The sequence below is a fragment of the Carcharhinus amblyrhynchos genome, chromosome 16 (genome assembly GCF_965287045.1).
Source record: "Carcharhinus amblyrhynchos chromosome 16, sCarAmb.v2.hapA, whole genome shotgun sequence".
Classification (NCBI taxonomy): Eukaryota; Metazoa; Chordata; class Chondrichthyes; order Carcharhiniformes; family Carcharhinidae; genus Carcharhinus; species Carcharhinus amblyrhynchos.
Window position 1 is genome coordinate 58849115 of NC_137339.1, and position 25230 is coordinate 58874344.

Below are 25230 nucleotides of genomic sequence, written 5' to 3' on the forward strand. Positions count from 1 at the left end.
AAGCAAGACCATAATGTCACCTAATGGGAAATGAGCAACTGGCTTTTCATAAAGTTTTGGTATGTGGTATTCTCCCCTCCGGAGGTCTTGTGGTGCAGTGTGTAGTGTTGTTGCCTCTGAACCAGAAGCTCCGGGTTCGAGTCCCACCTGAGGACTTGATGGCCAAAGTGGTCGCGTTCATATTGCAATCAAACTGGATGTGCGTCAACCTCCAAATCCTTCTAATCAAGCCAATGGCTGGTGGTAAGATGGAAGAGATTCCTGGTCAGCTGTCATGTGGAGTGGCACCCCACAAGTATAAGCCCCTAGCGACAGACTGGCAACATGTTGCGGGAGTTATTAGCTATGGAAATGGATTAAAGTCCATCCTGGTGAGTGGTAGGCGCAGGACGAGAACAGAAATTGGAATTCTCCCAATTGGCTCAAGCCAATCCATTACTTAATAATTTTGGCTGACTCTCTCTGGCATATCAGCTTATGCACATGCGCGGCATCCAGTTCTAGCATGCTTTAAAGTAACAGTAGTGCACTGAGTAAATTGAATCTGAATCTCAGGAAAGCTACACATTTATAGCATATTTATGAACGAGATGACCTCTCTTTGGGGGAGTAACATGATGTTGGAAGTAATGTAGCAAGTGGTGCCAATGTGCTGATGGCGCAACATGATGATGACGGGTTAACCCCTTTTGAAAAGCCATGCCAAATCCCTCGGAGTGGATTGCATCACTCTGTAGTCTGTTAAAAGTGTGTGGGAAGGTGTGAACTGTTCTTCAGTAATGTTTAGAGGTTAATTAACAGAAATACCTGCCACTCTCTTTACAATTAACGAGTTATTTATTTAACTAACAGAGAACTTTAATAAAACAAATAACATACTGATTAAAGTAAGATTCTACTGGAATGCTGTTCAAATAAACACAAGGTCCATTCATTAATAACAAAAGAAAACAGAATTTAGTCACTCTCAAAAAATATATAACCAGGTTTTGGAAAACTTTCGGAGTTCTGTTGATTCTGCTGTCTATAAACTCTTTCTGATTTGGTCCCCTTCATTAGATAGATGGAGATATTTTAAGTTGGCAGGGAGCTGATCTTCCCTCTCTAGATGTTGAGAGGTGGTAGCCCTTCAGTTGAGCTGTAGTTGGTCTTCTCTTTATAACTGTGATGATCTATCAATTTTCCTACAATAGGATTGGTCTGATGTTGTCAATAGCAACAAATTCAAATTTGATGGGTTCCTGACAGCTGAGTGTCTTCTTTAAATTGAAAGGTTGAATTCAAAAGCCTGCAAAGCCTGTTACCAAGGCAATCCCAATGCTTGGGCTTTGCTACAAATCTGGCAGTCTGCATACCCTGTCTATCTACATTTTAAACCTCCAAATACTGAACACAGAACCAGCTTTTAAAGGGACCACATTTCACAGACTCACTTTTGAAACAGTAGTAATGACAGCAACATAACACAGTGACAGGGGGAGCAATGTGACGGTAATGGGGGCTGTATTGCAACAGTGAAAGGAGTGTAGGGATAATGGCAAAAAGGCAAATAACTACGTTTAAAGATAATTTTCAGCCTGTATTTACAGCCCTTGTTTTAGATCAACTCTATAATACTGAAGTAGATAGAAAATACAGAAATGTTCGCCTCACTGAGTCATAGAGATTATGGTGATGGCGGATTATTATGCTGTGAAGACAGGGGAGTGGAAAACTCGCAACATGATTAAAAAAGTGGAAGTTTTTACAGCTGGATTCTGCTGTGATTATTGATGTAACTGAATTAACCTGTCTTCTAGATGATGGCCAAGAGCAAATAGTTCAATAAAAAAATCTTAAAGTTGAGGATCCTGGGTGAATGAAAGAACAGGATGAAATAGGAGAATATTCAACAGATATGACAGTCTGTTGCCTCTTGTTCTTGATCCTTTTATGAATGGGAACAGTTTCTCCCTATCTACAGTCCCATCATGATTTTAAACATCTCTATCAAATCTCCTCTTAGCCTTCCCAACCTTTCCAATCTATCATCACAATTGAAGTTTCTCATCCCTGGGACTATTCTTGTAAACCTTTTCTGCGCTCTCCAATGTGCTCACATTCTCCCTGAATTGTGGCGCCCAGACTTGTACACAATATTCCTCCAAGGTATAACTGTGGTAGCACCTTCACAGAATCACAGAACTGTTACAGTGCAGAAGGAGGCCATTCAGCCCATCGGTTCTGCGCTGGCCCTTTAAATGAGCAATTCACCTGCTGCCATTCCCCCACTTTCTTCCCATTACCCTGCATATTCCTCCTTTTCAGCAAACTGTCTAATTCTGTTTTGAATGCTGCACATACTCTCAGGTAATGACCTTTGTAAGGTTAGGAGCAGGGAGAGAGAGTTGAGAAGTTCTGCAGTTCTGAGATCCTGGAAAGGAATGAGGAAGACTGGAAGATGAGCATTGAGTCTTCATTGATACAGGAACAGGGATGTTTTGCTGCAATTATTCTCCCGTTAATCTGGTTTCCAATGGGGGGTACCATAAGCATAGACATGGGTCAAGGGTGGAGGAGGAAAAGCACATTGTTAAAATGGCGGCGTAGCCTTGTTGGGCCAAAGGACCTGTTTCCCGTGCTGTGTTGTTCTTTGTTTTTTGTATACACGAGCTTAATGAGGCCATGCTTAGAACATTTTCTATGTTTCTATGATTCAGTATGGGTGTTCAGAAGAAGCTGCATGTGTTCCTGGAAGAAGCTGATATTATTGTGTACGAAAGATGGACAGGATATTGGGCTTTGTGGTTCAGAAAGGAGTGCAGCGAAGGCCATGCCCCTGTCCACATTAACTGGAATGAGGTGGAATTGGTCGAGAGCTTCAAGCTTCTATGTGTCCATATCACCAACAACCTGTCCTAATCCTTCTACGCCGATGCTACAGTATAGACAGTCGACCAATGCCTCTACCTTCTCAGGAGGCTAAGAAAATTCAGCATGTTCTATAGTGTGGTGACCAGAAGTATTCACATTACTCTGGTTATGGCCTAATGAGCTCCATCATAGCCTATTTGCAACATAAAATGAATCATCTCAGTGATATGAATAACGTGAACATGGTATAATCTCTGTCAAAGGATAGCCATTTAGGTGAAGTATTTAATGCATTGCCTTGTGTCCTTATATCCTCCAGAGCTCTTCAAATCTACCTGCCGATTAGACAGTTTTTCTACAACATCATCCATCCTGAGTACAATGCCGTGTGTGATGTCTACGCACTAATGTTCCTGATAGACGTCATCAACTTCATCATCACCATATTTGGATATTGGGCATTTGGAGTAAGTATGGGAGTCTGCACTTACAGCCAAACTTATTGGTGCAAATTTGTGCATCTCTGTTCAGTGACCTCAGGCCAGTTTGAACCTGGAGCCCCTCATGCTTGCTGCGGCTGTATAGGGCATTGGTGAGGCCCCAGCTGGAGTACTGTGTGCAGTTTTGGGCGCCGTACTTACACAAGGATATTTTGGCCTTGGAGGGAGTGCAGAGGAGGTTTACTAGGCTGATGCCGGAGTTGAGGGGGTTGAGCTATGAGGAGAGGCTGAATAAATTAGGCTTGTACTCGTTAGAGTTTAGAAGAATGAGGGGAGATCTCATTGAGACGTATAAGATGATGAATGGGATGGATAGGATAGAGGTGGAGAGACTCTTCCCGCTCAGAAAGGATAGTAGGACTAGGTGACACAGCCTCAAGATAAAGGGGGGGGCGGTTTAGAACGGAGTTGAGGAGGAACTTCTTCACTCAAAGGGTGGTGAATCTCTGGAATTCTCTGCCCGTTGAAGTGGTGGAGGCTACCTCGCTAAATATTTTTAAGACGCGGGTTGATGGGTTTTTGATAAGAGAGGGGATTAAGGGTTATGGGGAGAGGGCGGGAATGTGGAACTGAGCCATGCCAGATCAGCCATGATCTTATTGAATGGCGGGGCAGGCTCAAAGAGCCAGATGGCCTACTCCTGCTCCTATTTCTTATGTTCTTATGTTCTAACCACTGTGCTGCCATGCTGCCCATAGCCGCAATGCACTTGCTGCTGTGTGGTGGATGAAAATGGGCACCACGTCATTCATAAAAAACCTTGACCACTTCTGTCAGATGATTATTTTCATGCAGTCAAGTATGGGATGAAAGTAATCCTGTTCTAATTGTTGACTTTAAAGAATAGTCATTTAATCCTCCACAGTACGAACTTGAAGACCGGGAGAAAGGATGAGGTCAAAGCTTTGATGGATCCATAACGTACAGTGCCCAGGAGATTGATAATTACTCAGCAACGATAGACTCAGAATCCCATAAGTGGATCAGCTTGACTGCTTACATTTGCTGAAACAAGCTTGATGAATGTCTTGATAGAGCTAAGGCACGCTGTATCTTTATTGGGTTAATTATGTCTTCCTAATGTGATGTTATTACTTAAGCGTGTTACAGCTCGATTTTGTTTGCCTGGAATATCACTCTGCCAATAATATCACAGCTCCTTTCTCCCCTAGCGCGTGTGCATACAGCTATCCTCTTCTATTCATTTTCATCTCTACAGGAGTGACCACAGCAGTTAGATATGACCATCACCCACCCAGCTTCCTTCAATATTAATTATAGAAAGATCTGCATCAGTTCTTTACAATCCCCCTCTGCACTCACGCTATCTGGTCTAGCCAGCATGCCTGTACCCATGACTAGAATTGTTTAAAAAGATCCTCACTGACAGTTGTTTCAACCTTTTGTTTCTACAGAAACACACAGCTGTAGCTGACATCACGGAATCCATCTCTGAGGATCAGGTGCCCCAAGTGTTCCTTGTGATGGTGCTGGTTCAGTTTGCCACCATGGTGATTGACCGTGCCCTCTACCTCAGGAAGACAGTCATGGGCAAGGTTGTCTTTCAGGTTGTCATGGTCCTTGGGATTCACTTCTGGATGTTCTTCATCCTCCCTGGGGTGACTGAAAGGTGATGTAGACTATTACGGCGATCTATTATAAATACCTGACCCATAGTATCTGGTTAAAGAACGGTGTTGCTTTTCTCTTGTATACGTTTGCGTTAAAATTTTGGGGAGGTATGTTCTATTAAGTGTGGAATAGTCAAAGGAATTGTCATTAAATGGCCAGCGCAAGTAACACAGTGCATGGCATAACTCAGTGATCGAATAGGCCTAAGTGAACCCTAAGTAGGGCTCATGGAAGGGGAACTCACTGCAGGCTTTCCTCCTGTAGTAAGCCCAAAGTTGGTGACTATTCAACCGAGAGGCTTTGTTTGGTTTTCTTTATTTCTTTTCCTTACTATGTTAGCCTCAGATTTAGTTTTTTTTTCAATTCTCATTCTGATGACCCTGCAACACTCTCTTGTGGGTCAGAGGGCAGGAAGTCTATTTCATGTACAAGCAGGTAACAGCATGATCCAATAATGACTCCATGCTAACCGAGATCCAGCAGTGACCACTTCCCTGTCCCAGGACAAGCAGTGACCTCTCCCCTGTCCAGGTCCGGCAGTGACCTCTCCCCTATCCAGACCTAGCGTGACCTCCCCCCTGTCCAGATCCAGGGTGACCTCTCCCCTGTTCAGAACCAACAGTGACCTCTCCCCTGTCCCAGGTCCACTGCTGACCTTTCCCTTGTCCCAGGTCTATCAGTGAACGCTCTTCTGTCCCAGGTCTGATGGTGACCTCTCTCCTGTCTCAGGTCTGATGGTGACCTCTCCTCTGTCCCAGGTCTGCCGCTAACCTTTTCCCTGTCCAGGTCCCACGGTGACCTCTCCTCTGTCCCAGGTCCACCACTAACCTTTCCCCTGTCCCAGGTCCAAAAGTGACCTCTCCTCTGTCCCAGGTCCGCCACTAACCTTTCCCCTGTCCAGGTCCAACGGTGACCTCTCCTCTGTCCCAGGTCCACCACTAACCTTTCCCCTGTCCCAGGTCTGACGGTGACGTCTCCTTTGTCCCAGGTCCCACGATGACCTCTCCCCTGTCCCAGGTCCGACGGTGACCTCTCACTGATGGTGACCTCTCGCTGGCCAAGCTCCAGTGGTGGCTCCTCCATGACCAAGACACAGTGGTGTCCTCCATCTCTGGTGAAGTCCGGCAATGACTTCTCCCTCGCTGAAGTCCAGCGATGTCCCCGTCTCTGACCAAGGTCCAGGGGTCTCGCCTCCTAAACTGAGATGTGGTGGTAATGCCTCCCAGCTGAGATTTGATGGCAATCCACTACGAACACTCCATAAGTATTTATCCATCAAGGTGTGTCCTCTTCTAGGATATTTGAGGCAAGTATGTGACATAAGATGGCACGCTGGCACAGTGGTTAGCACTGCTGCCTCCTGGTGCCAGGAAGCCAGGTTCAATTTGGGCCTTGGGTCACTGTCTGTGTGGAGTCTGCACATTCTCTCCATGTCTGCATAGGTTTCCTCCGGATGATTTGGTTTCCTCCTACACTCCAAAGATGTGCAGGTTAGATGGATTGAGCGTGCTAATTGCCCCTTAGTTTCCCAAGATGTATAGGTTGGATGGATTAGCCATGGTAAATGTGTGGGGTTACGGGAATAAAGCAGGAAAGGGCCTGTGTACGCTAGTCAGAGAGTCGGTGCAGTCTCAATGGGTCGAATGGCCTCTTCTGTAATGTAAGGATTCTATCTTTCTATGACAAGGAAAGTGAGGTTTGGTGAATGCAGTGAATGTGAAATCACTTCCGCTTTACCCTTATCATTTCTAACTGCAGGAGGTTCAACCAGAACCCAGTTGCCCAGCTGTGGTACTTTGTTAAGTGTATCTACTTCGGTTTGTCAGCCTATCAGATCAAATGTGGCTATCCAAACAGAGTGCTTGGCAACTTTTTAACCAAGAGCTACAACTACGTCAACCTTTTCCTCTTTCAAGCGTAAGTAAAGGGGCAGCTGGGCATTATGCGGGAGGCAGACACTGAGCGTAACAAACTTATTCTAGCTGATGAGTGTTAAATTTCTGAGCAATGAGGCATCTCCTCAATAACTCCTCCACAGCCAGGAGTCAGGGAGCACCAATCTTTTATTCAATCTACTCGTTCCACACTCTAAATGTTGACTGCCCACTCAGCATAGCTCCCATTCAGTTCACCCCATATGCCCAGGTCACTTAAAAGGGCAATGCTCCAACATGGACTAACAATGTGAGAGATCATTTTAGGAGAATGAGGAGTGACCTTATTGTGATGTATAAAATCATGAGGGGAATAGGTAGGATGAACACATGTAGTCTGTTTCCTAAGGAAGGGAATTGGAAACTGGGGGGTGTAGGTTTATGGTGAAGGGGGAAAGATTTAAAAGGGACCTGAGGGGCAACTTCTTCACACAGACAGTGGTAAGTATATGGAATGAGAAAGTGGTTGAATCAGGTACATAGCAACATTTAAAAAGCATTTGGATAACCACATGAATAGGAAAAGATTAGGTAGACATGGACCAGTTGGGTGGAAGGGCCTGTTTCCGTGCTGTGTCGCACTACGACTCTATAATACTAGCCAGAGCTGAATGCCAAAGCAAGCCCTCTGGGGCACTGAAGCACTAATGTGTTTGGGATAAGTTGCCCATTGGTTATCATCCTGGAACAAAAAATCCGAGATGTTGGGAAATTGTATTATGTACAGCTGGTTATTAATGGACTGACATCCACACTCTCCCTCATTTTCACATAGAAGGACATTCCCTTGATCCTTTACTCATACTTCAACACAATAGCCTTTACTCTTTGCCCCACTGGACCATTGCACAATTCAATAAATTACAACAAAATCATTCTCTGCAGCATGACAACATTTATTGCCCAGTCCTGGTTGGGTACAACTGTGGGGTTCATTTAAGGCACTTCAAAATACAGTTAAGAGTGTGAAACTCATAGAATTACAGAATGGTTCAGTGCATCGTGTGAATGTCAGCGCTCTGGAAGAGAAATTCTGCTAACCTCACTCTCCTTACCATTTCCCTGTAGCCCTGTAAAGATGTTTATTCTCTTTAGCTGCTTATCCAATTTCCCTTTGAAAGCCAGTGATTAGATTGGTCTCCAACACACTCTCAGGGAGGACATTCCAGATCCTAACTGCTTGTTGTGTAAGGTGCTTTTGCTGAAGTTGCCATGGCTTCTATTGTCAACCTTAAATCAGTGTCCTCTGTTTCTTAACCATTCTGCCGACAGGAAGAGTTTCTCCTGCTCTATTCTGTCCAGACTCATCATCAGTTAAACATCTCTATCAAATATCCTCTTAATTTTATCTTCTCTAAGGACACTCAAGCTTCCCAATCTAACCTCATAACCCTATTCCTCAGACCATCCTCTTTCACCTTTTCTGCACCAGGTATACAAGATGATAAAAGGTATGGATAAAGTAGACATGGAGCAGATGCTTCCTATTGTGGGGCATTCTAGGAGAGGTCACCGTCTTAGGATAAAGGGTAGCAAATTTAAAACAGAGCCGAGGAGAAACTACTTCTCCCAAGGGTTGTGAATCTGTGGAATTCCATACCCCAAAGTGCAGTGGCTGCTGGGACAGTGAGTAAATTTGAGGAGGAGTTAGACAGATTTTTAATTGGTGATAGGTTGAAGGGTTATGGGGAGAAGGCAGGAAAATGGGGATGAGGAGCATATCATGATCGAATGGCGGAGCAGACTCAATGTGGCCTGATTCTGCTTCTTTAGCTTATGTTACAAACCCTCTCTAAAGCCTTTGTATCCTTCTTAAAGTCTGCTGCCCAGACACAATACTCTACTTGATGCTGAACCAACGTTTTATACAGGTTTATCACAACTTCCTTTGCATTTCTACAAACAAAGGCACAGAGTGGTTCAAGATGATTTCACTGACAACTGTAGCACGACGTGACCCTGATCCAATTATTAAGACCAATCAGAATAACAAATTCAGAAATATACAAATAAATGTAGTTTCAAGTTTGATTACAAGTATTTAGCATATACCAATCAAAGTACTGGAGCTGTCTTTATCCACTCACAGTCATTAAGGCTACACCATGCAGACATCAGGAATTTGTTGTCCAATTATAACTTGTGCATGTCTTCCTAATTATATTATCAGGCAATGATAACGATATCTCTGATCAATGGTATATCAATCTCCCTTTCCATTGTTTCTTGTTCTAATGGGTAAACATGAACTGCAGCTACACATCATTCAATTGAATGGCCCTTACTTTTATCTGGGTCTGCTTTAATCAAGACCTGTGGTTTTTACACAACTTTCCCTGTGTGACTAAGATACAGCTTGCAGCTTGTGTGATTTTTAAACTTGAGTGATTATTAACCCTTTCACCCATACAGTATCTAAACTGCCTCCTCATTCTCTATGACCTTGGTGAAGACAGGTACAAAATATTTAGTTAGTATCTCTAGCCATGCACAATTCTCCTGCTAATCAGCCCTATTCCTCCTCTTACTGACATGTTATCATTTATATGTCCAGAGTAGAATTTTGGGTTCCCATTTTTGTTTGCTGCCAAGCTTTTCTCATGCTCTCTCTTTGCTTCTCCTATTCTCTTCTTCACTTCCCCTGAATTGTATATTCAGTCCTCAATTGTATTGTCCACTTGACATCTTTCACCAGTGTTGTACCTACTCACTTGCCAGCCCTCAGTAAGCACCACCACTGTACAGAGTCTTGGAGACCCACAACCTCAAACCCTCCAATAGCAGGGTTTGTGATGGGGACAGTAGCCCTCCTGACACTATCATTTCCTTATGGCATGCACCATTAATAATAGTGGAGCTCTACCACCTGGAGGCTGAAGGGAGACCTGATAGATATGTACAAAATTATAAGCAGCATAGACTGGGTGGATTGTCAGAGGTTTTATTCTCTGGGTGCGAGTGTCAGTCATAAGGGGCCAAAAGTTCAAGGTGAGAGGTGAAAATTTAAGGGAGATGTGCAGGGGGGCAAGTTTTTCTCACAGAGAGTGGTGGGTGCTTGGAGTGTGCTGTCAGAGGAGGTGGTGGAAGTAGGCATATCAGCAACATTAAGAGGCATCTGGATAGGAATGTGAATCAGGAGGAAATAGAGGGATACTGATCGGGTAAGAGCGCAAGGTTTTTCAAAATCTAATTACGGCATCATGATCAGCATGGGCTTGGAGGGCCGAAGGGCCTTTCCTGTGCTGTACTTTCCTTTGTTCTTTGTTTTTTATCACCTTCATCAACACCAGTTCACATAGCAAGGATCAAACTTTGGTCCTTAGGATCACTAATATGTACCATTACGAACAAAACGAATCAAGCATAAGATATGCCTGTTGTCATATGTAATTGTTTTGTAAATGTTATTGCAAATGAGATACTTTGCGTAGAAGGCTGAGACAAAGTTTGCAAGTACTCCTGTAATTCAGATGAAAATCGAGAGGTTCAGTTTGAACATGACATTTTGAAATTTTGGCCAGGATTTTCCAGTCCTTCCTGCTGCGGGAACTTCCGGTCCCGCTGAAGGCAACGCCCCATGCCGGCTTCCCCAGTGATGTGGTCATCGAGGAACACAAATTATCACTGACTTCAACCGGACTGGAATAGCTTGCCAGCGGCCAAGGGCAAGCCAAGTCTGCCACCGGAAAACCCATGGGAGGGTGGGGGAGCAGGGTGGGAGGGGTGTGTCCCTACCATTGATTAAAATGAAAGTCTTGCCCTAATAATGATTCATTCAGTCTAATTGCCACGTTACACCAGCTATTCAGGAGAAAAGGATGCCCACTTATATATGGGCATCTCTGAACCCAACCTGACTGTGCCCCAATGCCCAGGCTTTGATCAGCTTCTTTGGATGTCTGCAGATTCCGGTTGGTGCCCTTTCTGACGGAGTTGAGAGCAGTGATGGACTGGGTTTGGACAGACACCACTCTCAGTATCTCCAGCTGGATTTGTGTGGAGGATATCTACGCCAACATTTTCATTCTGAAGTGCTGGAATGAGTCGGAGAAGGTGAGCAACATGCATGTTCAGGAAAAGCCAACCTAAGCCTCAGCTTCCCTCATTTAAATCAGGTTTAAATGGTTCAAATTGCAGTGCAGTCGCTCCGCAGTGATTAAACAAACACTTACCCATTCTTCCTGAAAGATAGCAAGATGGTGATCATTGCAGGCTGTGAGGCCTTACTGAACAACCTACACACATCCTAGGACACTAAGAGGCAATTTAGTATGGTTCCTAATCCACCGAACCTGCATATCTTTGGATTGTGAGCACGTGGAAGAAACCCACACAGACACAAGGAGAACTGTCCATACAGACAGTCACGCAAGGCTGGAGTTGAACCCGGATCCCTAGTGCTGTGAGGCAGCAGTGCTAACTATGCCCCACTGTGCCGCCCTCTGTTCTCATGTGTAAATCACAAAAAACTAGCATGCAAATTCAACAGGTACTAGGAAGGCAAATAGAATGTTGGCCTTTACTTCAAAGGGAGTACAGTATAAAATAAGGAAGTCTTGCTAAAACTATCCAAGGCACTAGTTAGACCACACCTGGAATACTGTGAACAGTTTTAGTTCTCTTATCTAAGGCAAAATATGCTGGCATTGGAAACATTCCAGAGAAGGTTTACTAGGTTAGAACATAGAACATAGAACATAGAACATTACAGCGCAGAACAGGCCCTTCGGCCCACGATGTTGCGCCGACCAGTTAAAAAACAATGACCCACTAACCTAAACCAATCCCTTTTCGTCCATAAACCTATCCACGGATCTCTTAAACGCCCCCAAACTAGGCACATTTACAACCGCAGCAGGCAGGGCATTCCAATCCCTCACCACCTTCTGGGTAAAGAACCTACCCCTGACATCCGTCCTATAACTACCCCCGCTTAATTTAAAGCCATGCCCCCTCGTGCTAGATTTCTCCATCAGAGGAAAAAGGCTATCGCTATCCACCCTATCTAAACTTCTAATCATCTTATATGTTTCAATAAGATCCCCTCTTAGCCGCCTTCTTTTCAGCGAAAACAACCCCAAATCCCTCAGCCTCTCCTCATAGGACCTCCCCTCCATACCAGGCAACATCCTGGTAGACCTCCTCTGCACCCTCTCCAAAGCCTCCACATCCTTCCTGTAATGTGGGGACCAGAACTGCACACAGTACTCCAAGTGCGGCCCCACCAGAGTTGTGTACAGTTGCAACATAACGCTGCGACTCCTAAATTCAATCCCCCTACCAATAAATGCCAAGACACCATATGCCTTCTTAACAACCTTATCTACTTGATTCCCAACTTTCAGGGATCTATGTACACATACACCTAGATCCCTCTGCTCATTCACACTATTCAAAGTCCTCCCGTTAGCCCTATACTCAACACATCTGTTATTCCTACCAAAGTGAATTACCTCACACTTCTCCGCATTAAACTCCATCCGCCACCTCCCGGCCCAGCTCTGCAACCTGTCTAAGTCTTCCTGCAAACTATGACACCCTTCCTCACTATCTACCACACCTCCGACTTTGGTGTCATCAGCAAATTTACTAATCCACCCAACTATACCCTCATCCAGATCATTAATAAAAATTACAAACAGCAGTGGCCACAAAACAGATCCCTGAGGCACACCACTCGTAACCGAACTCCATGATGAATATTTACCATCAGCCACCACCCTCTGTCTCCTATCCGCTAGCCAATTCCTGATCCAATTCCCTAGATCACCCCCAATCCCATACATCTGCATTTTCTGCAGAAGCCTACCATGGTGAACCTTATCAAACGCCTTACTAAAATCCATATATACCACGTCCACTGCCTTACCCCTATCCACCTCTTTGGTCACTTTCTCAAAAAACTCAATAAGGTTAGTAAGGCACGACCTACCCGCCACAAAACCCTGGTTGACCCTGGGTATGGAAGGATTTTCTTATGAGAGATTTAGTACGTTGATCCTATACTCATCGGAGTTTAGAAGAATGAGAGGTAACCTTCCTGGACATACAGAATTCTCAGGGGGCTTGACAGGGTGGATGCTGAGAGATTGTTTCCCCTCGTGGGAGAGTCTAAGATCAGGGAGCACAATTTCAGAGTAAGGGGTCACCCATTTAAGATGTGGATATGCCGGCGTTGGACTGGGGTAAACACAGTAAAAAGTCTGACAACACCTGGTTTAAGTCCAACCGATTTATTTGATAGTAAACTCACAAGCTTTCGAGGTTTGTCCCTTCGTCAGGTGAATGGAGAGTTCTGGCCTCAGACAGAGCATATAAAGCACAGATTACTGATTAGAATGCAAATCTTTACACCTAACCTGCTGTTCAAGTCCACTGTCGGCCACTTTAGGATTGAACAGCAGGTTAGGTGTAAAAATTCGCATTCTAATCAGTAATCTGTAAACTGTCTGTGCTTTATATACTCTGTCTGAGGCCAGAACTCTCCATTCGCCCATTTAAGACAGAAATGAGGAGGAATTACTTCTCTCAGAGGGTAGTGAATCTGTCAAATTTGTTATGGGGTCATTAAGTATGTTCATGGCTGAGATAGACAAAGTTTTAATCAGTAAGCAAATCGCGGCCTATAGGGATAAGGTGGGAAAGTGGAGTTGTGGATTATCACATCAGATCAGTCATAATCTCATTGAATGGTGAACAGACTCAATGGGCCGAATGGCCTACTTCTGCTCCTACATCTTGTGGTCTGTCAGTAATAGAAAAGCAAATTACTGCAGATTCTCGAAATCTGAAATTGAAACAGAAAATGCTGGAAATACTCAGGAGGTCAGGCACCATCTTTAGGAGACAGAATTACAGCTAAATGTTTCCAATCAAGATGGCATTTTATTAGAATGTTAATGCTTCTGCTATCTTTATATCCCAGCAGGACAAACCTATTCCCTTGAGCTCATTGTTAGCTTAGAACTCAACTGGAAGAAACACAGTTGATACTTAATTAACTAATTAATATCACGTAATTAATAAGTGGACCTCAATGCATAAAATCTCAATTTCTATTCACAGTGTTTAATGTCTTGACTGAGAGGAGAATAAACTCTTCATTATCGTTAAATTCTGAGACAATGTTAAGGAACCCAGCTTGCTTCTCTTACACATGCCAAGAGCAATGTTGCTGGTATGCCAACTGCCTCCTAAAGGTGCCAATGTTTCTCCTCAGAGGTACCCTCAGGCAGCCGGTCAGAAGAAGAATATGTTGGTGAAGTATGGAATGGGTGGCCTCATCATCTTCTCCCTGATCTGCATCGTTTGGTTCCCGCTGCTCTTCATGTCATTGATCAAGTCTGTTGCCGGAGTGACCAATCAGCCATTGGATGTCTCTGTCAAGATAAGCATTGGTGGATATGAGGTAAGAGGCACCTTGACAACTTTGGACTTGTGGAGCTCCTTGGAATTAGGCCATTCAGCCAGCTCCTCCACTCAATATGACCACGGATGATCACAAATTGGTTTTACGATGGCGTGAAACAGATTTCTGGCCTTCTAGCTACATTTTCTACTCCTGTCCTCCATGACGTTTGCCATGGAGGAGGTGGAAAATTCCACCCTAAGAATTTGTTGACAACAAGTAGCTATATAAATATATATATATAAAAGGTATTGCTAACTCCATGCTTGTTTCTACACAGGTCTCTGTTCAGTCCACAACTGACTCTAGTCCCAGGCTATGTGTTCTTATATATCACTCTGTGAATGGTACTGTTCTCAGTTCCACATTAACCCTTGCAATGCCAGATACTTTTATACCACAGTTGCAGATAGGCTAGAGTATGTGTCAGCAAAAACTTAAACTGGGGTGGCAGTGGGGGGTTCAGAGGGATCTGTGAGCAAGGATGAGCATACTGAGGAACAGCAACAAGAGGCATGATGGTGCAGGAATTGGTGCTGCGTCAGCGGCAGGCAGTGATATTCTGATTAAAAGGTTACAGTGTAATGAAGACAGGATTCGAGAAATTGACCTTGTGCTGACTAATGCATGGATCAGGATTAATGCGCCTTAATATTCCTCTTTTGCTAAGATCTCTTTATATGACACAATGTGAAGTTCTAACTGTGAAGTACAATGGAATATTTAAATGCACAATCTCAATGCAAGTTATTGTTACAATGCGTACTTTCTTTCTGTGTATGTAGCCCCTCTTTACAATGAGTGCACAGCAGCAGAACCTCAGGCCTCTCTCCACCGCAGCATATAATGAGCTCACTAATCAATACAGCCATTATCCGGTAAGGCTCCATGTAACGGGTAAGAATCCCACTCAATAAAAAGGAGAGGGAGGTTGTGGAGAGGTTACAGAGATCAAAGGAATGGGATGGACAAGTTAGGCAACTTCCATGGTTGGTGGGCACAAACGTGATCACTACAGTTATGGATATCGGGTTAGTTTTGTTTTATTCATTCGTGAGACATGGGCGTTACTGGCTGGGCCAGCATTTATTGTACATCCCTCATTGCCTGAGGGCAGTTGAGAGTCAACCGCATTGCTGTGGCTCTGGTGTCACATGTAGGCCAGACCAGGTAAGGGTGGTAGATTTCCTTCCCTATAGGCCATTAGTAAACCAGGTGGATTTTTCCAATAGTTGACATTGGTTTCATGTCATCAGTAGATTATTAATTCCAGATTTTTTTTATTGATTTCAAATTCCACTAGCTATCGTGGCGGGATTCGAACCCTGGTCTCTAGCTGAGTTTCTGGCTTAATAGTCTAACAATAATACCACCAGGCCATGGCATTTCTGGATCAATAATTCAGTGGGTAAGAGTTCAGATCCTAGCGTGGAAAATTGTGAACTTGCGTTCGGTCATTTGGGAGTGGCGCTCAAGATAAATAGAATCATGGAAAAGCTACCATGCAAAGAGAGGACATTCAGCCCATCATATCAGCACTGGTAAAGTAAAAAGAAACTAGCCACTCATTTTTACCCCAGTTTCCAGCACCTGTTCCTTAGCCTTGCAGAGGAAGATCCAGTTATCTTTCAAATGGGCAGCATGGTGGCACAGTGGTTCACAGCGCCAGGGACCCGGGTTCGATTCCCGGCTTGAGTCACTGTTTGTGTGGAGCTTGCATATTCTCCCTGTGTCTGCGTGAGTTTCCTCCACATGGCGGAGTGTTGGGGATTAGGTAGAAGGGTGGCTGATGCCGGGGTGGGGGGGCCTGGAATAAGATGTGGCGATAGAATCAATGGCAGATGGATGAAATGGAGGTTAAAATGAATTTTTAAAGATATCATTAAAACAAGCATTTTTTTTTTCATTTCCATAGTCTGCTATGCAATTCTTGGTTAACTACATGCCAGAAGACATCATGGTGGCCCATATAAAGAGTGATGCCAATCTGCTGTGGAGTATCAGCCCTGCCACTCTCAAGGCAATGAAAGAAGAAATTGCCAATTCTTCACAGATTTACATACATCTACACTGGACCATTCTGAGGTACAGCTTGTGGCACAGAATTAAATTCACATAGAAAAATACAACCTGTGGCTTCATTAAAACAGAATCAATCACCAACCAGAATGAAAACACACTGAAACCACAGACTCTTGCTTTGTGCTTTTCAGTATGTTTCCACAGAAGGAAATCACCTTGGACCATGGATACTTAAAGATCACTTACAGAGCAAAGCTTGCAGAGAGAAGGAACAAAGGTTATAAAAGCCTGCACAACTTGCCATTAAATCTCCCTTAGAATCAAAATGGTTGGTTTTCAAAACAGAAAATGGTTGGGTAAGAAGGTGTCTAATGCAAGGGATAGTTTACCCTCTGTCCAATCCACTCTGGAGTGTTTGTTGGGGACAGTGTAGAGGGAGCTTTACTTTGTATCTAACTCCATGCTGTATCTGTCCTGGGAGTGTTTGATGGGAGTTTTGTAGAGAGTGCTTTACTCTGTATCTAACTCCATGCTTGCACCTGTCCTCGGAGTATTTGATGGAGATGGAAGGAGTTTTACTCGGTATCTAATCCTGTGCTGTACCTGTCCTGGAAGTGTTTGAAGGGGACTGTGTAGAGGGAGCCTCAATCTGTATCTAACCCCATGCTGTACCAGTCCTGGGAATGTTTGATGGGAACAATGTGAAGGGAACTTTACCCCATGCTGCTCCTATTCAAAGATATCTCGTTTATGGATCACAGGTTAAATATATCCTGTACGTACATAAGTCTTAAATATATATTTTGCTTCTGGCATTTTTCTTGTGTATAAAATGTTATGACATTAAACATGGTGAGACACACAGGGACAGTGTGATAGTGATGTGCTTGCTGAGAATGTGGAGCACCACAGCTGGGCGATCCCCTATGGCAGAGTTGTTTCTGATCAGTTTATCTCAGTTGGTGTTGTGCTTGTAAATCTGTAGATTCCTGATTCCTGTTTCTTATCTTCCTACAGGAATGCTTCTGTGTTGATGAATCCTGAAGCTTTTGGGAAACACACAGTGCTTTGCACAGGAAGGGAAGTGAGAAAGGAGCTGGTTCAGCTGTTGGATGGAAGCCGTGAGGAGCCAGTGTATGTTATGTTCTTGTTGCCTGTTTCATGTTTTATGGCAATCACATCTCAAACTATTTGCTTTAGGTTCATTAAGCGGGGTGGGGGTTATTTCCAGACAAGGTGAGGCGGGTTTGAGTTGTTTAAAAAAGGTTCCAAAAGAAACCTGGGAAATTATAGGCCAGTAAGTTTGACATCGGTGGTGGGCAAGTTATTGGAAGGTGTGATAAGGGATAGGACCTACAAATATTTGGATAGACAGGGACTTATTAGGGAGAGTCAACATGGCTTTGTGTGAGGTAGGTCATGTTTGATCAATCTATGAGAGTTTTTCAAGAAGGTTACCAGGAAAGTGGATGAAGGGAAGACGGTGGATGTTGTCTACCTGGATTTCAGCAACGCCTTTGACAAGGTCCCTCATGGGACGTTAGTTAGGAAGGCTCAGTCGCTAGATATACATGGGGAGGTAATAAATTGGATTAGACACTGGCTCAATGGAAGAAGCCAGAGAGTGGTTGTGGAGGATTGCTTCTCTGAGTGAAGGCGTGTGACTAGTGGTGTGCCACAGGGATCGGTGTTGGGTCCATTGTTATTTGTCATCTACATCAATGATCTGGATGATAATGTGGTAAATTGGATCAGGAAACTTGCTGATGATACAAAGATTGGAGGTGCAGTGGTCACTGAGGAAGGTTTTCAAAGCTTGCAGAAGGATTTGGACCAACTAGAAAAATGGGCTAAAAAATGGCAAATGGAATTTAATGCAAACAAGTGTGAGGTATTGCACTTTGGAAGGACAAACCAACATACAGGGTAAATGGTAGGACTCTGAAGAGTGCAGTTGAACAGAGGGATCTGGGCACACAGGTACAGAATTCCCTAAAAGTGATGTCATAGGTAGATAGGGTTGTAAAGAGTGCTTTTGGTACATTGGCCTTTATAAATCAGAGTATCGAGTATAAAAGTTGGAGTGTTATGGTGAGGTTATATAAGGCATTGGTGCGGCCAAATTTAGAGTATTGTGTACAGTTTTAGCCACCTAGTTACAGGAAGGATGTAAATAAGGTTGAAAGAGTGCAGAGAAGGTTCACGAGGATGTTGCCGGGACTTGAGAAGCTGAGTTACAGAGAGAGATTGAATAGGTTAGCACTTTATTCCCTGGAGCGTGGAAGAATGAGGGGATATTTGATAGAGGTGTATAAGATTTTGATGGGTATAGATAGAATGAATGCAAGCAGGCTTTTTCCACTGAGGCTAGGGGAGAGAAAAACCAGAGGGCATGGGTTAAAGGTGAAATGAGAAAAGTTTAAAGGGAATATTAGGGGGGGCTTCTTCACGTAGAGAGTGGTGGGAGTGTGGAATGAGCTGCCTGATAAAGTGGTAAACGCGGGATCACTTATAACATTTAAGAAAAACTTGGACAGGTACAAGGATGAGAGGGGTGTGGAGGGATATGGTCCAAGTGCAGGTCAGTGGGACTAGGCAAAGAATGGTTCGGCACAGACAAGAAGGGCCAAAAGGCCTGTTTCTAAGCTGTAATTTTCTATGGTTTCTATGGCTGAGGACATTTAAACTTTCTGGAAGTGACGTTGGCTCAGGAATCCAACATATTCACACCCTGTTCTGAATTCTATCAGGTGGGTTTGAAGATGAGTGGAGAGGCCTTTTCAAGATATTAGATGGACATATTAAGCCAATAGACCACCAAGCATCTCTTTTATCTTGAATTCTGGCTTTAACAGGCCGCATGCTGATTCTTCAAGCTGGGCAGAACTTGGCAAGTTCAAGTGGCATAGCTCATGGTGGGTAGTGCTTCTTTAGTGAGACCTACAGGCTGGGGAGCCTTTGATCAGTGAGAGTGAAGAGTTAAAGTCATGGCCAGGTGACAGGCTGCTTCAAACTACCCTCCACCACCTCCCTGTGAAAATCCCCCAGTTGCCACATTCCGGTGCTTGTTCGGGTACGCTGAGGGAGAATTTAGCATGGCCAATACACCTAACCAGCGCATCTTTTGGACTGTGGGAGGAAACCCACACAGACATGGGGAGGATGTACAAACTCCACATTGACAGTGACCCAAGCCGGGAATTGAACCTGGGTTCTTGGAGCTGTGAGACAGCTGTGCTAAGCGCTGTGCCACTGTGCCACCCAAACCTCCGCAGCTCCTCCTTGCACTTCAGGTGAGAAACAAAAGGTGACTGGCAAGTGAACATTGCAGAAGTGACAGCAGGCGAGGGTGAAATGAGGATGGGTGGAGCAGCAGGAACCAGATCAGGGGAGGGGGGTGGAAAGTGAGGCCTGGGAAGGGGGAACCAAAGTTGGGCTTGGGGGTGAAAGAAGCGAGGCCTGGCATGGACAGGCGAGAAAGGGATGCAGTAGGGAATAGTAATCCAGAGACCCAGAGCAAGATATGGAGCACCAGGTTCGAATCCTACCATGGTGCAACGGCATTGTCACTGGATGAGTAATCCAGAGACTCAGAGGAAGACTGGGGGCACCAGGTTCAATTCCCACCACAGTGCAGTGGCACTGTTACTGGATTAGTAATCCAGAGACCCAGAGCAAGATCTGGGGCACCAGGTTCGAATCCCACCATGGTGCAGTGGCATTGCCTCTGGAATAGTAATCCAGAGATCCAGAGGAAGATTGGGGGTACCAGGTTCAAATCCCACCACGGCAGATGGTGATATTTGAATTCAATGTAGATCTGGAATTAAAAATCTACTGATGACCATGAAAGTTGATTGACGGGAAAACCCATGTTGTTCACTAATGTCTTTTAGCGAAGGAAATGTGCCGTCCTTACCTGGTCTGACCTACATGTGATTCCTGAGCCACAGCAATGTGGTTGACTTTCAAATGCCCTCTATCCAGCCAACGACGCACACGTCCTGTAAAAACTGAATAATAAAAAAGCTTTGAGGAGCTCAATCAGACCTTTAAATTTCCCACTGTGTTGTGTTTTCCCAGTCTCTCTCTCTCTCTCTCTGTCACCAGTGATTCACTCAATAATGTCACCAGCCCAGAGAGCAGTGACTGTGAGAGTCTGGACTCAGAAAGGAAGCATTTGTCAGAAAACAGCTTCCCCTCAATCATTTCCCCCTTCTGCACCTCAATTCCCACTCCACCGCTTTGCTTGTCCCTCCCCCATCCTGCCATGCTTCTTCCTCCCATCTCCCTCCCTGCACCCCTCTGTCAGTTCCTCCTCCCCATCCCTCTCTTCCATTCCTCCTCCCTTCATTCCCCTCTTCCCCTACTCCCGTCCCATCCCCTTTCTTTCATTCTGTTCCTCCTCTCCTTCTCTCCCCACCCCCCGCCACCTCATTCCTTTCCCACGCCATTTACACCATCATCCTCTCTTGACCCACTCCTCTTCCCCCTCCTTCACCCTTGCTTCCCTACCCAACACCCATCCTCATGCCTCCCGCTGCTCCAAGCCAACACCGGGGTTCAATACCCCTGCCCAGCTTCACTCTCCACTTTCACAGCCTCATTGCCCTCCCCCTGACCTAATTACCCCTGCCCCACATCCAATCCACATCCTGCTGCCCCACCCTGCCTTCACTTCCCCTTTCTATGCCCTTCCCCACCCTCCACTCTTATTTGCCCTGTCCTCTGTCTCTTTCCCTCCTGCCCCCTGGTCTCGCTGCCTTGTGCTCCACACTTCCCTGGCTCCTTCCCCAACCCCCCAACTGCCTTCCTCCCCCTCCCTCTCCCCGGTGTTGCTCGCTCCCTGCCTGGCCTCAGGACCCTCTGCATGCCTGTATCCTTACATTCCCCACTCTCCCCACACATCCATCCTCAGTTCCCGCTACACCACCTGATTCTTACTCCTTCCTCACCTAATGTCGCTTCTCCCACCCTCAATCCGCGCCCCCCCCGCCCCCGACCCTTGCTTCCAAAGCCCCTCCCCCTCTCTCACTTGGTTGTGGGTGACCTGCTGCTTCCTGGCACAGCAGCTGGCACATTGCAGGGTAAGACATCATTTAATCAGAATCAGAACTGCAGGAGTGGCATCCACCAGAGATGCCAGCTCTATGGCAATCCATGCAGGTTGCTCTTACGATCTCCTTTACCTTCTCACAAACATTGATGATTTGGAATGATAATTATTCTGTCTCATTTTAGGTTAATTGAGGGTTTGTTACCAAAATACATTCGAGCGACAGGGCAGCCTGAAGCTAAACCGGCCTTCCGACTCCGCGTAGGTGAGTAAAGGCCTGAAATAATTAACTGGGATCTTCCTCAGTAACCTCTTGCGTCTATCTGTATGTAGTAGGTGAACAAGGAGTCCTGACAAGCAATGTATGTATAGAGAAACATAGAAACTAGAAGTGGGACGAGACTCTTTGGCCCTTCCAGCCTGTTCTGCCATTCATTTTGATCTTGGCTGATCATCAGATTTAATATCCTGATCTCTTTAGCCCCAAGAACTGTATCTAAATTCTTCTTGAAACAGCACAATGTTTTGGCCTCAACTACTTTCTATGGTAGTGAGTTCCACAGATTCACCACTCAAAGTCCTTGTGGGTGCTTTTGCTAGTTCTTTTACATAGAAACATAGAAAATAGAGGCAGGAATAGGCCATTCAGCCCTTTGAGCCTGCCCCACCATTCATTTCCATCATGACTGATTATCAAATTCAATATCCTGATTTCCCCCCCTCCACGCCATATCCCTTAATTACTTTAGCCCTAAGAGCTATATCTAATTTCTTCCTGAAATCACACAACATTTTGGCCTCAACTACTTCCTGTGGTAATGAATTCCACACATGCACCACCCTCTGAGTGAAGAAATTTCTCGTCACCTCAATTCTAAAAGGTTTAATCCTTACCCTCAAACTGTGTCCCCTAGTTCCGGACTGCCCCACCATTGGGAACATTCTCTTTGAATCCATCCTCTCTAATCCTGCTAGAATTTTATAAGTTTCTACGAGACCACCTCTCACTCTTCTAAATTCCAATGAATGTAATCCTGACTGACTCAATCTCTCCTCATATGACAGATCTGCCATTCTAGGAATCAGCCTGGGAGACCTTCACTGCACTCCCTCTATATCAAGGACATCCTTGCTCAGATAAGGACACCACAACTCCACACAATACTCCAGTTGTGGCCTCACCAATGCCCTGTACAATTGCAGTAAAATATCCCTATTTCTAAACTTATATTAAGCTAATCTTCCTTTACACCCTAGTTATGACAGTAACATTACGTTCTGCACCCTCTCCTTTCCTTCTCTCCTACGTACTCTATGAATGGTATGCCTGTCCGTGTAGCACGCAAGAAACAGTTTATACCAACACAATAATAAATCAAATCAAATCCTCTTATGAAGATAAACGTACCATTTACTTTCTTTACTGCCTGCTGTACCCGCAAGGGCAATTTAACGTGGCCAATTAACCTAACCTGCATTGGATTGTGGAGGGAACCCACTTGTCCATGCTGAGAACATGCAAACTCTTATGCTTATGAAACTCTTATGTAAGGGTCTAGTCACAGATAATGACCCAAGCTGGGAAACAAACCCAGGACTCTGCTACCTCTGTGCTGCCCATTCTATGCTGTAACCATTCTCTGATTCAATGTAATGGTCTAGTACCAGGGAAGACTGAGCGGCATCTTGTGTGTGTTTTGCTTCCAAAATAGCTACAGCTGTTTCCGGTGCTGCTGAGAACAATCTGGCTTTCTACAGGAACATCTCGCTGCAGATAGCAGAGGAGCCCGGGCCAGACAACACATCACATGGAAAGATGAAGTGGTGGAACATCAAGGAATGGAAGCCCGACTGTGCCAGCCAGCATTGCAGCGACATGCAACTCATCATCTTCAATGACAAAGTCAGCCCTTCGAGTATGGATTTCCTTGCTGGATATGGGTAAAGATGTCTTCTGTTTCCAGATCTCTTGTTCTACACTTGAGGGGTGAACCCACACTATTGGTATATAGGTCCAGGAATGGGGTAGCTATGAATACAGAATTGCCCATGGTGAATGATAAGCCAATACAAAATGGGCAATTATCACTGGTATTGTGAAATAAACAACTTGGTTTGAATGGTCAGATTTCACAATGATTGCATGAAGGATTGGGAGGGGGACTGGATGGGAACTCCATGCTCCCTTTCACTCTGACTAGCCTTGCGTGTCGTATCTTAGTGGGGCTCTGGGGAATCTGAACCCCAAGTTATCTATGCCTTGAATGCAGCGTAAGAATGTTGTCATATGAGAATCTGCTTAAACCTTAGCAATAACTCCACAACCCAGCCAATGCAGGTAGAAAAAGTGAGGAAGACATCTGAATCTCAGTGAGCCACGTTGCCTCTCTTTTTATGATGATCAAACAGGAGTAACATCACAACATTGTTCTCTGTCTATACTTGTGCTGTCCATGGTGTTGGAATGCAGAGGTTGTTCCCCTTTAAGATGTAAAGCCGAATCCCCCGAAAGAGGAATACCTTGTCTCTCTTAATCAGTTAAAAGTGTGTGGGAAGGTGTGAACTGTCCTTCAGTAATGATTAGTGATTAACTCACAGAAATCCTGACATTCAGTTTAAAATGAACATTTAACAATTTATTTATTTAACTAACAGGGAACTTTAACTAAAAAGTAACATTCTGAATAAAATAAGATTCTAATGGAACGCTGTTCAAATAAATACAATGTCCATTTATTAACAAAAAAAATAGAATTTCAGCACTCTCAAGCAATACAACCAGATTTTGTGATTTTTGGAAACTTTTGGAGTTCTCCTATGAATTCCCTCTATCTGTGGGTTCTTTTTGATTTGATACCTTTCAGTGGTTAGATGGTGCATTCTCTTAAGAGATATATGCAGATGTAGGGTGGAAAGCTGCTCTCTCCTTCTCAACTGAGTTACTAACCCTTGTTTTCCTCTTGTACTTTTTTTATACCAGTGATGGCCTATCAATTTTCCTACAACAGGATTGATTTGTTTTTTTTAAACATCATCAAACTCAAATCTTATATGTTCTTGGTAGCTGAGTGTCTGCTTTCAATTTATTGGGCAAAATTCAAACATTCAAAGACCTGAAGCCTGTTACCCAGGCAACCCTGCTGCTTTGCTTTGGATACAATCTGAGACTTTGGATGTATTTGCATTTTAAACCTCCAAACACTAAAACCAAAATCAGCTTTTTAATGTTTTTCTAACATTTTCTTTAGATTCTTTATAAACTCAACTTCATAACAATGGCTATTGGAGCATTATAGAGATTAGCTAACTATTTTGCATTGTTACAATTTCATGATTGTTTATACAATGAATGGAAACCAATTGCTTTTCAAAGAGTAGTGGATCTCCTATGGTGTTGTTCATGAGAACATTCGTGGAATTCTCCAATGGTGCACACCCCAATACCACTGCCAGCAAGAATGGAGAATATGGCATTCAGCCGAATTTCCATTCATTGCAACGGGATCAGAGAATCCCAGCGGCGGGCGAGGTCAGAGAATTCTGGCCATTATTTTGAGGTGCTAATCTGGACAGTCCCTTTAAACATAAACCCTCACAGGAATCCAGCTAAATTGGGGCTCAGAAAAGCACTTGTAAATTTCAGTCTCTGGGCCAATCGTGGACTTTCTTTTCAAGATCATTTTGTGGAGGACAGATGCACTGAACACACAAGATTATTTTTAAACTAGCAAATTCCCTCTGATGATACACATTGAAGGATCCAATACTGGGGACATCTCATAGGTCCCACTTCTGTAATGCCTGCCCTGTTATTCTCTTGTGAAA

The 25230-nt window shown here is 44.4% G+C and overlaps 1 protein-coding gene across 1 annotated transcript in view; it reads left to right on the forward strand.

Annotated features, from left to right (window-relative positions):
- LOC145353693 (piezo-type mechanosensitive ion channel component 2) overlaps window positions 1-25230 on the forward strand; it is a 176616-nt gene that overhangs the window by 149118 nt on the left and 2268 nt on the right. Inside the window, exons 45-54 of the mRNA XM_080204463.1 lie at window positions 3173-3320; window positions 4769-4983; window positions 6744-6902; window positions 10825-10972; window positions 14139-14327; window positions 15113-15205; window positions 16243-16412; window positions 17367-17483; window positions 21591-21670; window positions 23118-23346. Of these exons, the coding sequence (XP_080060589.1) occupies window positions 3173-3320; window positions 4769-4983; window positions 6744-6902; window positions 10825-10972; window positions 14139-14327; window positions 15113-15205; window positions 16243-16412; window positions 17367-17483; window positions 21591-21670; window positions 23118-23346 (1548 nt within the window). The remainder of the gene's footprint in view (window positions 1-3172; window positions 3321-4768; window positions 4984-6743; window positions 6903-10824; window positions 10973-14138; window positions 14328-15112; window positions 15206-16242; window positions 16413-17366; window positions 17484-21590; window positions 21671-23117; window positions 23347-25230) is intronic.